Consider the following 16,798-nt stretch of genomic DNA (forward strand, 5'->3'; position numbering starts at 1 on the left):
CTCAAAGCAAGAAGATGTGATAAAGAATTGAAAAAGATTTGCAAAGATAAGATTTGAGATTTGATTTTTGAAAAAGATTTGATTTTGAAATTTGAAATTTGAATTTTAAATTTTGAAATTTTGAAGAAATTTTTTTTTAAATTTGAGATTAAAGTAAGATAAGATAGGATTTTTGAAATTTAAAGAAAGATAAAAGATAAGATAAAGATTTGAAATTCAAAATTTAAACTTTACTGACAAGAATACATCAAACTTAAAATTTTTAAATCAAGATAAGAAAAAATAGTTAAGATTTTCGAAAAATTAAAGAAAGATAAAAGAAATTTTTTTTTATTTTCAAATTTTAAGGAAAAAGAAAAACAACTAAGAGACACAAAACTTAAAATTTTAAGATCCATGGACACCATTTTTCAAAAATTTGAAAGAAAAACACCAAAAGACACCAAAATTTAGAATTTTTGAAATCAAACAAGAAAAATTACCAAGAACAATTCTGTTCCGGAGGTTACCTGAAACTGGAGGTCGATCTCGGACGAGATCTTCTGGAATGGTCAAGGCTGCTGTGTCTGATTTGTTGGAGCAGGGGGTGCTGATGATCCTTGGTCACCGGAGGGTGGTAGTACCTGTAAGAGACTCCGATGCTTAAGTTAGCAAGGGCTTTAGGCAGGTTTTTTGTAGAGTTGGAGAGTGAGTTATACCTGGGTGTTCCAGTGTATTTATAGTAAAGCTTGATGACCTTCCTTTGAGATAATTTGGTTATCTTATCTTATCTTTTGTGGAAGAGATCCTTATCTTTTTGGTCAGCCGCCTTCTAGTGGGCAGTGATCCTTCGTTCTGGGCCTTCTTGGGCCTCTGTTGCGATCTTTCGAACTCTTTGTGAAGAGGTTGGTAATGGGCCAACCTTCCAAGAGGTCGGTCCTGTTGTCTTCGGCCAACTCGGACCTTGTAGCTCGGACTGGTGTATGAACAAATTCGAATACTAAGATGAACACTCAAGAACAATTTCGAAAATTTAAAGAAAAGATGAACACAAAAAGGGACACCAAACTTAAAAACTGACACAAGACTCAAACAAAGAAAAAGATTAATAAAGAAACGAAAAGGTTTTTGAAAAATTTTTGAAAAAGAAAACAAAATACACAAACAAAAGAGTAACTAAACCTTAAAAAGTACCTAATCTAAGCAACATGATAGTCCGGTAGTTTGTCAATCTCAGAACAATCCCCAGCAACGGCGCCAAAAACTTGGTGCGTGAAATTGAACTCTGCACAACTGAACCGGCAAGTGCACCGGGTCATCCAAGTAATACCTCAGGTGGGTGAGGGTTGAATCCCACGGAGATTGTCGGATTGAGCAAACAATGGCTATCTTGTAAATCTTAGTCAGGAAATTAGAAAAGATTGTTGTTTGTTAAGGAGCATAAACGAAAAGTAAATAACGAAATACCATATTAGTGTAAAAGCAATGATAGATATTCAGTTAAGGCTTTGGAGATGCGTATTCCTTCTGGATTAACTTTTCTTACTGTCTACTTCAACAACGAATGATTCATTCAATGGTAGCCGTAATTGACTAACTCATGTAGCATCCTCATCAAGTTAGTCTCTTCTAAACTATAGCAGTCCACCATATCCGAGCAACCCATGTAGCATCCTCATCAGATTAACTCATGGCTTCACGCTATAGCTGAAGGTAAAGACCTAAGCAATCCACTCCCTTTGTGATCCTACCCAAAACGCCACAGACAAGGTCGGATCTTTCGCATCAGAGAATGCTGCTTCTTATATGTCACATATCCAAAGTTGTCCAGGCATGCTCTTGGAATCTACAGTGCATTCTCTAGCTGTGGTTCAATGTTATCCGAGTCAAGACTCACACGGAACCCATGTAGAACAAGGATGATTGTCACGGGTCATTCTCAATTCATGAGATGAAGAACAAAAATGTACAAGAGAATGGAACCAAAAGTGTATTGAAATAGAACAGTAATATTATTAATTCATGAGAATCGGCAGAGCTCCTAACCCTAACTTAGGAGGTTTAGTTGCTCATGCTTTTATAGAAAGTAAAACGTGTAAAGAAAAAAGTGAGGCAGAAGATCCTAAACATGGGTGTTCTTCTCCTATAAATAATAACCTAATAACTAAGAAGTACAGAAATATGATAGAATAGACTAGAGGTGTGAACATCCATCCTTGGGCCCACTTTGGTTGAGTACTTGGGCTGAGCTTGGCATCCAACTCTGAGGAATGGGTGTTGAATTCCCATTAGGGGGTGATGGGAACTGCCTTGTGTCTTGGTGGGCGTTGAACGCCAGGAATAGGGTGGTTCTTGGGCGTTCAACGCTGGCTTGTCTCTTTGGGGTGTTGAACGCCAGCCAGGGGGTAGCTCTTTGGCGTTCAACGCCCAATATGGGCATGCTCCTTCGAAGAAAAGTATAAACCATTATATATTGTTAGAAATCTCTGGAAGTTAGCTTTCCAACGTCGTTGAGAACGTGTAATGTGGACCTCTGTAGCTCCAGAAATGCTTGTTTGAGTGCACAGAGGTTAGATCCTAACAGCATCTGCTATGCTTTCCTTACCTCTGAATTAGACTTTGCCAAAGCTCCTCAATTCCAGGCAGAAATTACCTAAAATTATCATAAAACACAACAACTCAAAGTAGAATCCAAAAATGTGAATTTTTCACTAAAACCTATGAAAATATAATAAAACTTAAACAAAATATAACTAAAACAATATAAAAATGATGCCAAAAAACGTATAAAATATCCGTTTATCAATTAACTTTTAAATTTATTTTTATAGTGAAGGTTCGTGTTACACACGAGAAATGGTCATGATTTCCTGGTTTAAAACTATGATTGTATTTTGATTAGAATGGATACTAACATCATGAGGGATGCTTCATCTATCATTGATGAATCATATGATTTTATTAACTCTCTTGCTTATGTTCACCCTCTTCATCATTTTAGAGAAAATATTTCTTGGTTACATTATCTTTAGTTAATTTGATAAGAAAATATATTAGGTGAATGGCAAGTGTACTTTGTAAGTTTATATTCCCGTAAAACTTGGAATTTAAACACTTGATATACTAATACACTCCGATGACTTTGCTGGTAGTGTTCCTTCTTTGAGAAGTGGAAATTCATCTTCTTAAAAAATCAGATGTCATTGTGTTAAGCTCTTGAACTCTAAAATCTTGTGTGTCTGGTATGCTTTGATTTTATAGTCAAATTATGCAATGGTTTATGATGTCTTAGGGTAGATTTTAAATTTGATGTCCTTAGCTTTGTATTCAGAGAGATATATGTCCTGTGATGTAAATACTTCCATATTCAATTGTAATTTACTTTTGTTTTTTTTATTTTATCAGGACCTTCAATTATAATTTTGACTATTAAAGTATGGGTTTATCTATCTGGTGTAATAAGAATACATGCTAAGATTACAAATTGAAAAAAAAAAATTATTGAAAATAAAAAAATTTTAAATTTTCAATACATTTGTTTTATATTTATTAAATGAAAAAATTAAAACCTTCCACTAACGTAAACTTATTATTATATGTCCTAAGGGTTTTTTTTTTTTGAAACAAAGGAAGCTCAACACATTAAAGTGGAGCAAATAAAAGAAAGAAGAAGACACATAACCAGCTACCAACAAATAAACCAACCCCTACTATCCCCAATACTCTCATCCTCCCCCAGGATCACCACCACTCCATTCCGTGTAGCTCATCAACGTCCTTGTGTGTATGACCTCCAGGCTTGCTCTTGCATTCTTGAAGATTCGTGCATTCCGTTCCAACCAGATGTTCCAAATCACTGCAAAGAACACTGACATCCACATCTTCTTCCCCTGTTGTCTATTATGCATTCCATGCCAACTCTCAAACATTTCTTTAACATTCCATGTCCTAAGGGTATATGTTATATTTAAACCCTTAAACTATTAAATTATTCTTTCATGTTTATGGTTGGAAGGGATCTGTTGGGAAAGAACAACAATGTGATTTTGGTTATTGGAGATGGAGCAATGAGTGTAGGGCAAGCTTGAGGCCATGAACAACGCAGGGATCTCGTTATGTTATTGCTTATTAATTCATTCATCTTGACTCAAGTTATGCATAATTTCTTATAATTGAACAAAAAAAATATCTGTTGTGTGTGCTAACTTTTCGGTGTACCTCCTTATTATTTATAGCGTTAAATAAATGAAAATCATCAATTAAACAAATGCTCAAAATTATAGTCAAGAATATAATGATCAAGATATATCTAGTCAAGATATATTTCAATAATCCAGAATATAATGATCTTATTTTCGTTGTTCAAAATATTAGAATTGGCTATATCAATTTATAACTGTTTTTACTAAAGCTCACCTAGAAGAGAAAAAAAATTCGTATACAATAACCAAAATAAATAAATAAAGTTCACCTCTACAACCTAGCTCAGCTTGGACAATGGAAGAGAAGCAAGAGGCAGAGTCAAACAAAAACTTTATCTTTAGTTTCTGGCCGGTTCAATAGTTCACCATCGGTTTTTTTATCAACGATCTTAGGAGACTAACCGGATCATGATTGCTACTAGTTCATGGTTAGAATCGGTCGGATCGGCTGGTCCAATTCGATTTTTCAGAACTATAGTTATATCAATATATCCCTAATTGTTAAAATCGAAAAATCGAGCTAGTGATCAAATCGATCAGGCTACTAGTTTACTAATTTATTAGTTTAATTGGTGGATCACTAGTTAAACTGTTTAAATTATAATCAATAAATATACATTTTTAAAATATAATTTAATTTATATATGCTATCTATTTAAAAAAAAAAGACAAATGTAATGAAGAACCAGTTGCTAGTTGCCACTATACATGTAAGAAGACGCAAGTTCAAACCTAAATATGAGTTTTTTTTGTTAATTGTTGATTTGCTGTTCTGATTGGTTCGCACCAGTTCTATCTAGTTTTAATCGATTTTCTTTTTCAAACGGTCAGAATACTAAACCAGTCCGATTTAGAACTTAATTCACCAGTTTTTTCAATCAAACTGACAAATCCAATTTGATTTTAATAATTATGGTTATATTTCTGTTTTTATATTTTATTCTTATTCTTGATATCTTATCTTATTCTCATTAAATTACTAGTAAAATGATTAGTTAATAATTATACCTTAAGCATTCTTTCTTCTTTTACTCTACTTATCTGAATGTTATTTACATAAAATAATATCTTTTGAATCATATTTCTCCAAAAAAAGAGTGTAATTTTTGTTACGGATTTTGATATGGTTATCTTTTTAAATATTATATAAATATATATACACTAAAGATTTAAAATTTTTTAAAGTGAGAAGTTAAAAACTTAATTACCCTTAAATTAAGATAATAGAATTCACACGAGTAACACCTAATCAAATTTACAAATTCAACACGAATTAGTGATTAATTATCTATTGTCATTTTACAAATTTTTTTTTTCATAATTTTTTTCCGTATATTAGTACTAGGACAACTATTTGTCGAGGTTTCGTTCCTTCATCATAATACCTTTTGTGGACATTTTATTCCTTAAATTGGATAGTAATTTTCAAAAGTAATTTATTAAAAGTAGTTTTTAAAAAATAACATTTTAAATATTATAATGGAATGAAGATAAATGGATTAACTTGCTCCATATTAAAGACAAACATAAACAAGTGTATGCAAACCAAATCCGTAACATACTCGAGCAATTCGACTTTGAAGAGAGTACAGTTCTTAGAAAATCCATAAACTATTATATATAGGAGGGCTCCATATAAGATTTTTATTGTATATATATTAAGCAACTAAAAACGCAGGCTCTTTACACAAATGCGTGTTTCAACATAGCCCGCTTTTCGCATAAGGGAGTGATTTGAACTTCCCTCTAACAATTCTATGTAATAATGGGGTGAAGATCTTTCATAATGCCTGATATAGTTAAGCACATTATATTAGTCTTTCAAAGATATATGAAACATTGTACCAAGCCACGTAACAATTTGTTACGAAAGAATTGTTGCTGATCGCCTCTAATCCTGCAAACCACGATACAATTGCTATTATTATTCAACTCAAATCTATTTCTTTCGAACTATCGAACTGATTGGTAAGTCATCCATTAGTGTTATTATGTGACTTGGATGTATAATAAAAGAAGACTAAAAAATTGATAATTCATAAAATATGAACTGGGAAAGTGAACATACGTGTTGAGAATGAGACTATCATAAGCCTCCTGAATGGTAATCCCTTCTTTCCGCCGCCAGTAGGACAAATCCTATTTGCTTTGATGTGTGGACATCTTCAAACTACCTAGCTTGTCCTGCAACAATGGATTTGTAAATAGAGCTGAGATCCGATCCGCACTAAAATAATTGGATCGGATCGGCTCAAATATTCGCAGTTTTTAAGTTTGGATCCGATATTGAATATCGGATATATCCACAAAATATAAAAATATTTTTAAAAGCTTGTTTTTGTTAAAAAGTATCAATAAAATTTATTTTTTCTATTCTTTTAAATATGTTTACTCTTAAAATAATATTAAACATACTTTTCTTAAATAATAAATTAAAATAATACAACATATATGATAATGATTAGTTGAAATAAAATATAAAAAGAATAATTACTTATTTATTTCTTTATTTTTGCAGATACAGGAATATGCGGATCGGATATGTGGATACCTACACAAAATCCGCAATCTGATCATATTAATGTGCGGATCGGATCCGATCCGATAACCTTGTGGATAGGATCTATATCCGCAATTTTCGGATCGGATTCGAATAAACACCGGATATATGCGGATTGGATCCGATCCATGAACACCCATATTTGTAAAAGTCATATAAAGCAAATGCATAATCTAAGTCTAATATATAATGGTTTTTAAATACACTTAACATTAAATTATCAAGTGAGTGATTACAAGAAATCAATAGATGGAGTGCACTTCTTCAGTGATTCGGCAAAGAAGATTTAGTCTAATTATTACAAGTTGAGATAAAAGTAAAATAATTTTGGATTTAACCGTGCCAATTCCACATTTAAATATCAAGAAATTTGATTCCATACAGTGTATTGGGAGATCTATATTTGCTATATGAACATCAAACTTCCAATCTCAATGAATGCATCTGATAATATAGAGAATCGTCAAAACGTAGGCGATCGTATACTATAAGCTTCATGTAAATAGCTTCTGAAGGCTATAGGCAGATACGAAACCCATTTCTTCTATGCTTTTGACCTAGAGATGCACAAGTTTACAGTGAGGTTTCCTTTTGCAGACATTAATATTTTGATGAACGAGGAAAATTATTTACTAGAAAACATTTATATTCACTTTCAAAGCCGATAAAGAACATGTATCTATGTTTGTCATGTTTGCGATTATGGATTATTGAGATGATCAACATCTCAATACTTTTCATGTATGAAGAGATAACACCCAAAAATGAAAAAGGTACAGTACCAGGAAAATTAAGGTAAATTTCATGAGGAATATCCTTGAAAATATCACCAGGAACATCCTTGAATTGAACTCGTAGCTCTGTTTTTCTAGAATTTAAGGCCTTCCCTGCTTTTAGTATGAAAGGAACACCTGATGCCGAAAAAAAAAAATCATGAAATGCATGACAAGATAATTATGTTTATTTTCCCTAGGGAAGAAAATGCTAAAGATTTTATCATACCTTCCCATCTTTCGTTGTGTATGCGCAGAATAACAGCTGCAAACGTTGGAGTGTTCGAATCATCAGGTACGGTTGGGTCATCTCTATAGCCTTAATATTGTCCAAGAACAATCTCATCGTCGCTAATAGGTACTACTAATTCAAGAACCTGCATTTTTTGTGACCAATAGAAAACACTTTAGACTTCGATTGGATACTATGGAATATCTCAAAATCTAGATAAATATTGAAGTGCAACTATGAAAATATCTCATTGATTCAATTAAAATTTGCAAGTATGAAAACCCGATTTAAAAGGAGAACAAGGATTTTCTGCTGATATTGATGGCCTCATATCAGAAAAGTCGAATGAAATAGCAGCATAACATGATAATTTCTACATAAATTGAAGGGAAAATGCACAAACCTTCACTCTCTCATCCCGAATGTGCTCGAATTGAGAGAAACAGGCTTTTCCATAGCAACCAAGCGGAGAACCTAAGTGGTAGAAAAGTGATGAGAAAATTCAACATATTCGATATCTTATGAGCTATGATTTAACAAAAGCATCCACTTGACAAGACAAAATAATTATAACAATGTCAAAGTGTATTATTCCATATCATTATGAAAATGAAGAGCTCGCCTGAAGCATATGGTTTTGAATAATGCTTAGGATAATTTATTAAACTATTCTTCCACCTTAGTCCATGACAATAATAAAAAGTCTCACGGCCCACAAACTCAGCCCAATAGAATACATAAATTTAGTTACAATTTTAGTCTTTATAATCTTATCTTATCTTTATGTTACATTCTTATCTTATCTTTACTTTTATCTTCATATATATATATATATATATTTACCTTCATAATTCAATCAATTAACAATCAATCAAGAAATACAAAGTATAACATTTTCATTTTTTTTATTCTTTCATAGTTTTATCATGGTATCAGAGCTCATCCATAGATAAACCAACCAATTTAGATCCTAAAATCCCTTTAACCTCCCCTCCCACTATGAATAATCAACCTTCCAATTTAGCTCAAAGCTATCTTCTTCGAATTGCCGAGCTGCCTCCCTACTCTATCCTAGGTCAAGGAGAAAGGGCACATGATGAATCCATATTTTATGATATATTTTGGTTTGATTTGAGTGGATTTCATCACATAAACCCACATTTATTCATCTAATAAATAGCATACTTTTGAGATTTCTTCCTAAATTATGCTTAAAAGTGAAAACATACTTTTTTGCACTTAATTTTAATAAATTCTATTCACTTTAATCCCATTTGGTGCCTTAATGTATTTGTTAAGTGATTTTAGATTTCCAAGGCAAGCATGGGTTGGATAAGTGAGGAGAAGATCATGCAAAAGGGAAGAAACCATGAAGAGATGGGATTTGGAAAGCTGCCAGTCCTGACCTCTCGATACTAAATTGATCATAACTTGAGCTACAGAGGTCAAAATGAGGCGGTTTTAGCGGCATTGGAAAGCTAACGTCCGGGACTTCGAAATGATATATAATTTGCTATAGTGGACATAAGTTGAAGTGTGCGTACGCAACACACCAACAACTTCATCAAAAGCCTCTTTTGGACTTCTCGTCAGCCCAAAATTTTTCTTTCATGGCACTTTCTTCCAATAAAGATACTTGACGTGCGGAAAATTGTTGATTAAGAGTTTATAATGAACTAACATTGCGAGTATAGTTCTTAACCAATGAAAATTCCGCGTATCAATTTAAAAGAGTTTGTCACAAATTTAAGAATAAAATACTGGGAGTAGAAATCCCAGGTCGTCTCCCAACGAGTTACTAAGAGAGTGTTAATTATTGGTCAGGATGTTGCTCAGAGATTTTAGAGTTGGAGAGTGGGAAAGTAAATGATTATAAATTCAATAAGATAAAAAGCCTTGACCAGGAGAAGATTAATCGGAAGTTCTATCCCTGTCGGATTTTCCCAAGATTAATTAGTAATAGGTTATTGTTTCTACTTAGTTAACCTTTACCGAATAAAGGAAAGTCAAGTAGTTGAGCCAACTTCTATTGTCCTAACCCTCTCCCTTGGGAAGGATTAGCGTTAGTGACTAGAGAGACAGCCAACAACTCCCAATTACGAATTAACTCTTGAGTTTTCCAACTCAAGGGTCTCCTATTAATCAACTCCAAGGTCAAGTTGGAAGTCTACTCCATTGACATGGATGCCATTTCCACATACACATACAAGGGGTAAAAGGAAGACATAGTAATCAAATTAATTGGAGGAAAGCAAGCAAATAATGAAACTAAATGGAAAATTGTTCTTTGCATTAATAAATCCCAAAATCAGAAATATCCAAATGTGACTCTGAATAAGATAAATGGAAATTAAAAGAGTAAGGAAATAGGAAACAAACTATAATGATAAAGACTCTAACGGAGGTAGTAACTCTCTTCAATATCCAATCCAAAATGTAGAACTAGAAGGGGTATGACTATGAAGAACCCTGGAGGAAGTAGTGTTTCTCACAGATTCAAAAACTAAAAACTAAAAACTGAGAATGTGTGAATGTGTCTTGAGTCTCTGCTGTTCCCTGGCTCTAGTCTGTGTTTCTGAGCCGAAAACTGGGTCCAAACTCAGCTCAAAATCGCCCCCAGCAGTTTCTGCAGTCGCAGAGTATTACGCACGTCACGCGTACGCGCTAGGCACGCGTACGCGTCGATGGTCTTCTTCGCGTGTCACGCGCATGCGTCAAGTACACGTGCACTTCGCTGTTGAGTGCGCCAAGTTGCGCATCTGCGTCAGGTACGCGTGTGCGCCGACCCTCACTGGTCAGCTCCTTAGTTTCTTGTGTTCCTTCCATTTTTGCGAGCTTCCTTTCCATCCTCAAAGCCATTCCTGCCTTATAAATCCTTAAAACACTTAACACACAGATCACGGCATCGAATGGTAAAAAGGGGAATTAAAATTTGACAATTTAAGGTTTAGGAAGCAAGTTTTCAACCATAGAACAAAATTGGGAAGGATTTGTAAAACCATACCTTCTCAAAAACAAGATTCCGTTAGTCTTCCAGTTGGACCCTCACCCATACCCATTGATCCACTTCCATCCAATTTTTTCTTTTCTCCAACAACCCATTTTTCTTCCTTACTACGTGTCCTAACCAACTTGAATTCATGACCCCGGAATCTATTTCAAGTCATACAACCTCCTCTCTTTCTGCAATAGACACTAACCCACCATCTCCTCTTCATCCCACGTCACCTTCCTCGCCACCTGAGCAATCTTATCCTCGTCATTTCGACCGACCTCACCGACCTTCAGCATATCTCTCTGATTACTTGTGTAATTTCTCTCTCACTTCCACAAATCTCTCTCCCTCAAAATGTCGTTATCCTCTATCTTCAGTTATGTATTTTTCTTCTCTTTCATCTTCTCATCATAAGTTTCTTTTATCTCTACATTCCGATGTTGAGCCAAAGCCTTTTAAAGACGTCAATCAACATTCTAATTGGCGTAGTGCTATGAAAGATGAGCTGGATGCTCTTGAGTTGAATAAAACTTGGCGTCTTGTTGATTGCGCTACAAGCATTAAGCCAGTTGGATATAAATGGGTCTATCGCATAAAAAACAAGCCTGATGGTTCAATTGATCGATATAAAACACGCCTTGTGGCTAAAGGGTTCACTCAGATTGAAGGTGTTGATTTCTTGGAAACTTTCTCCCCTGTTGTCAAGCCTGCCACCATCAGATTAATTTTAGCATTGGCCTCTATGAAGTATTGGCCCATACATCAGTTGGATGTCAATAATGCTTTCTTACATGAGGATCTTTTTAGGATGTTTACATGACTCTGCCACCCAAGTTTACATCTCCTCAACCGAATCAATACTGCAAGCTGCTGGAGTCACTATATGGTTTACGACAATCTAGTTGTATGTGGTATGACATACTTTCTCATCTTTTGCTATCTCATGGATATCAGCAGACCTTATCTGATTATAGTCTATTTGTTAAATTCAATGGAACTCAAATTTCTATCCTTCTAGTCTATGTTGACAACATTGTTCTCACTAGTAATTCTATTTCTGGAATTGCTGCCATTAAGTTTATTTTGCACCAACACTTTCGAATTAAAGACTTGGGTCCATTAAAATATTTTTTGGGTATTTAGGTCACTCAATCAGCGAAGGGAATTCGCTTATCTCAGAGAAAATATTGTCTTGATCTTTTGGAGGATTCTGGTTTATTAGGTGCTAAAATTGCCTCTGTTCCAATGGATAGTACCACAAGACTATATCAAGACAAAATTCTCTGCTATCTGACCCTTTTATATATTGCTGTTTGGTTGGGCGTCTTATCTATCTCACTACTACTCGATCAGACATCATGTATGTCACTCAATAATTAAGTCAATTTATGGCATCTCCTACTGAATCTCATTTTCAAGCTGCCAAGCATGTGTTATGATATCTGAAAACTATCCCCGGCAAAGGACTTTTCTTTCTAAGAGAATAAAAAATTCAGCTTCTCGACTTCAGTGATTCTGATTGAGCCGGATGTCCTAACACTTGACAATCTTTAACAGGCTATTGTTTCTTCTTAGGCAGCTCTTTAGTCTCTTGGAAGACCAAGACACAAACTACCGTTGCCCGCGCATCCACTGAAGCAGAATATCGTGCACTTGCCAACACAACTTGTGAACTTCAATGGATACTGAATGTGTTACAATTTTTACGCATCTCTCCTATCCGCCCACCAATTTGATATTGTGATAATCAGAGTGCTCTTCATATTACTACTAATCTAATTTTTCATGAACGGACCAAATATTTAGAGGTTGATTATCACTTGGTTCGATAAAAAGCTCAAGTTGGAGCGATGAAACTTCTCCTCATACCCTCTTCTAGACAGCTAGCTGACATCTTCACCAAACCTTTATCTTTTCAACTCTTCCATCTTAATCTCAATAAACTTGGTGTTCTTGACATCTTTCATCCTCCAACTTGCGAAGGTGTATTAAATCATTCTTCCACTTTAGCCCATGACAACAATAAAGAAGTCTCACGGCCCACAAATTCATCCCAACATAATACATAAATTCAATTACAATTTTAACCTTTATCATCTTATCTTATCTTTATGTTACCTTCTTACCTTATGTTTACTTTTATCTTTCGTAGGCAATGACTCTCTCTCTCTCTCTCTCTCTCTTTTTACCTTCATAATTCAATCAATTAACAATCAATCAAAAAATATAAAGTACAATATTTTTCATCATTTCTTTTCTTATTCCTTCATAATTTTATCATAATTCTGCCAAATTAAAAGTTGTATACTAATGATTTATACCTCCACACGCGTAATAAGAGAAATTCTATACAAAACGAATAATAGATATTTAATATTAATGCATGTAAAAAAAATGAAAAATCAAGTTCAACTTTCAATATCATCAGTGAAAGTAAAATTGCTATACAGAAATTCTTTTCATTAGTATCCCTTTTATTATCTATTCGCATCACTTGTCATTTGAAAGCATCATTGAATAATTTGACTAAATCAAAATTCTACACATACCCCCATATTGGTCAAAATATCCACCATGGACTTTAGTTCTAAAATCCTCTTTGAAAATTATCTGCAATGAAATCAGCAGCAAAATGTTCATTTGGTGTGCACATAAAAAAAAATGTTGACAAGATTAACCCTTAAAAGTTACAACCTTGGGTGAAACCATTAAGCCAATTTCGTAACTTTGACTTAAAAAAAGAATCTCACATGTACATTGTCGATGTTGCACGGTTCCAAAGAGACAAAAACAATTGATTTGTGAAATGAAGTACCAACTGCCGATATGAATAAAATGAAAAGGGTTTAGACAGAGCTCATGGAGCAAACAATAAGTATTAAGTACATCACCATAGATTGTAACTCTTACATTTATTCATGCTACAAGTCTTGATCATCTTGCAAATAGATGGATATACCGAAGGAGGAAGTTCAAGATAGAAAAGCCGCCGAAACGAACCCTCTCCGCTGTCTTTTGAATATTCATGCTCTGAAATCTTTGTCCAACAAGCGAAAACCTTTCTCAGAATCGTAAGAGCCACTTATGTATTTGATCTAAATGAAAGAGAAAAAATGAGACAGAATGAACATTTTAGGATGATAAGAAGTGTTTTTTAGTGAGACTAAAATGAAATTTATATACAAGTACAACAACGCAAACAAGGGAAATGCTAACCAGATTCAGAAAAGAATCTTTGGCAGGAACAAGATACCTGCACGAGTCATGTTTGTTATGCTTACAAAACTTCATATCATTGAAAAAAATAATTCTAAAGATATAAATGATAAATAAATCTCCAAACAATAAAATTAATTAAATATTAGATATGTATATTCAAAAGGAGTTAAGAATTGAACTTTGCAAATATAAATGAAAAACTAAAATCTTTTCATGTTTAAAACTTAGAAACTTCTACATCAAATTATTTTTTTTAAGAATAAAACTTTACATCCAAGTAAAATCCTTATCCAAGTCTATCCAAGTTATTGTAACAACTTTTCAAATCACGCACTCTTTTTCCGTTTCTTTCTCCTTCTCCTTCTCCTCCTTCTCCTCCTCGTATTTCTTCTTCTTCTTCTTCCAAATTCGTGCAGGTTCTTCTTCTTCCCTTCTCCTCCTCTTTCTTCTTCTTCTTCTTCCAAATTTGTACACGCAAATTTTTCTTCTTTCCTTCTTCTTCCCCTCCTCTTAGAGATTATCAATTCACTTCAATTCATAATGAACCAAACATATTATTAAGGTGAAATAATTTTATAATACTAAATGAACGGAACGTTATCCATTATATAAAATCAAATTCAGAATATCTTTCTACATAATGAACCGAACCGAACACGTTATTAAAGTGAAACAATTGTATAATACTAAATGAACAGAACATTATCCATTATACAAAATCAATTTCAAAATACTTGTGTCTACAATTTAGAGATTATCAATTCAATTCAATTCAATTTAAAATACCTGCATCCATTCAATTCAATTCAATTCATAATGAACTAAACATATTATTAAGGTGAAATAATTGTATAGTACTAAATGAACAGAATATTATCCATTATATAAAATCAAATTCAGAATAACTTTTTGCATAATGAACCAAACACGTTATTAAGGTGAAACAATTGTATAGTACTAAATGAAGGGAACATTATCCATTATATAAAATTAAATTCAAAATAGCTTTTTGCATAATGAAGCGAATACATTATTAAGGTGAAACAATTGTATATTATTAAATGAACAGAACATTATCCATTATACAAAATCAAATTCAAAACACCTGTATTTACAATTTAGATATTATCAATTCAATTCAATTCAATTCAATTCAGAACACCTGCGTCCATTCAATTCAATTTAGCAATTGCAACCATTCAATTCGATTAAAAAAATAATCTATTAGCAAAATTTTGGTGTTGTTGGTGATGACGATAACGAAAGAGAAGAAGAAGGAGGAGAAGTAGAAGAAGAATATGCGTGCGCGGAGAAAGAGGAGGAGGAGGTATGCGTGAATTTGAAAGAAGAACAAGAACAAGAAAAAGAAGCGCGGGAGAGGAGAAGAAAAAGCGCGTATAATGACGCTTTTTTAATGAGAGTGGTTTTTGTTAGTGTTGGACCTATTTAAATAAACTTGGATGAAAAAATATTTAAATGTGTAGTAATCCTGTTTTTTTAAATAGTCAACATTAATTTCAAAAATTAAAAGACCATTTTAACATTAATATTAAACATGTCTTAAATTCTAAACTATAAATTCGAAGTATTAAAAGACCTTTTTTTAACATTAATTGTTTAATAGTCTAAATTTCTAATGAGTTGAATTGTTTAGTTATATACCTAAATTTTAGACACTTGAATTTCAATATTTCAATTCATAGTAGAAAATAAAAAATAATGTTATCGTATTTAACAAAAAAGTAAATTTTTATTTTTTTTAAATTAATTCTGTAATAATATTTCAGAAATTATTAAATTATGGAATCTTAAAATAATGAATTAATATTAATATAGTATTTTTTATTTCTATCTATTAAACTTATCTAAATAATTAAAGAATTATTTTATATTTTTTTCAATAGTACATCATTGTTTTTTACAATTCAAATCAATAATAATAATAATAATAATAATAATAATAATAATAATAATAATAATAATAATAATAATAATAATAATACTTTTTATCAATAAAAATAAAGTAATAGATTGTGCAATGTCTTTTAAATCAGTAATTTAAAAGACAATCCTTCTCCGATTTTTAGTCTACTTGAGGGACTAAAAAATTAAATGAAAATATTGAAAAGTTAAGATAATTTTTTGTATTTTTTAAAAAATGTGATTATTCACAATTAAAATATTTTTAAAAACATTCACTTGCTATAATGAAATTATTAAATTTTAAAGATGAAAATATTTTTTTTAATAATAATTATAAAAATTTGCATCAAAATTTAATTTTAAAATTTTTTTAGAATATATATTTAATTATAATCATACTTTAAGACGGTAATGTCCACCTGAAGGTTCCAAAATGTATGAGTCGTAATTTTTAGCTATAGATATTCAAAATATATACTATTTGATTTATTTAAATATTTAATAATACTCTTGTCATAATTATTTCATCTTATATATTCCCTCAAATAAATTATCTAAAATATTTTCAAATACATTCAACTTTAGTGTAACAACATCAATTTATTATATATACATTCTGATATATAATAATTAATAAAATTTATTTATAATTTTATACTATTTTTTTGTATTCTCATTTTAATTATTTTTTCTAATTATCTCCAAACACCAACAACTAAAGAAAATCTCAAAATTATTTTTTCTAATTCGACCCTTAAATAATACAGCATTTTTAAATTATTATAAGATAATTAGTTTAGCTTCCTATGTATTTCTTAATCTAGTGTTAGATAAAGATAATTGACATAGGAAAATCAGAATCACCTTTTTTTTAAAGACATACTTTTCATATATTTTTATCATTTATAGAATTTA

General features: G+C 32.2%; 1 protein-coding gene across 1 annotated transcript; it reads right to left on the minus strand.

Annotated features, from left to right (window-relative positions):
- Positions 1 to 7,136: 7,136 nt before the first annotated feature.
- LOC107621891 (glucose-6-phosphate 1-dehydrogenase 6, cytoplasmic-like) lies at positions 7,137 to 13,860 on the minus strand. The gene is made up of 7 exons (XM_088509769.1): positions 13,652 to 13,860; positions 13,492 to 13,559; positions 13,291 to 13,351; positions 8,150 to 8,220; positions 7,744 to 7,891; positions 7,524 to 7,652; positions 7,137 to 7,298 (listed from the first exon to the last, which is right to left on the minus strand). Exons 1-5 carry the CDS (start codon positions 13,677 to 13,679, stop codon positions 7,835 to 7,837), a joined length of 285 nt encoding a protein of 94 aa, XP_088365895.1. The 5' UTR covers positions 13,680 to 13,860; the 3' UTR covers positions 7,137 to 7,298; positions 7,524 to 7,652; positions 7,744 to 7,834.
- Positions 13,861 to 16,798: the final 2,938 nt, after the last annotated feature.

This window comes from Arachis ipaensis, chromosome B10 (assembly GCF_059453495.1).
Source record: "Arachis ipaensis isolate K30076 ecotype BB chromosome B10, ASM5945349v1, whole genome shotgun sequence".
In the NCBI taxonomy this organism is placed as follows: Eukaryota; Viridiplantae; Streptophyta; class Magnoliopsida; order Fabales; family Fabaceae; genus Arachis; species Arachis ipaensis.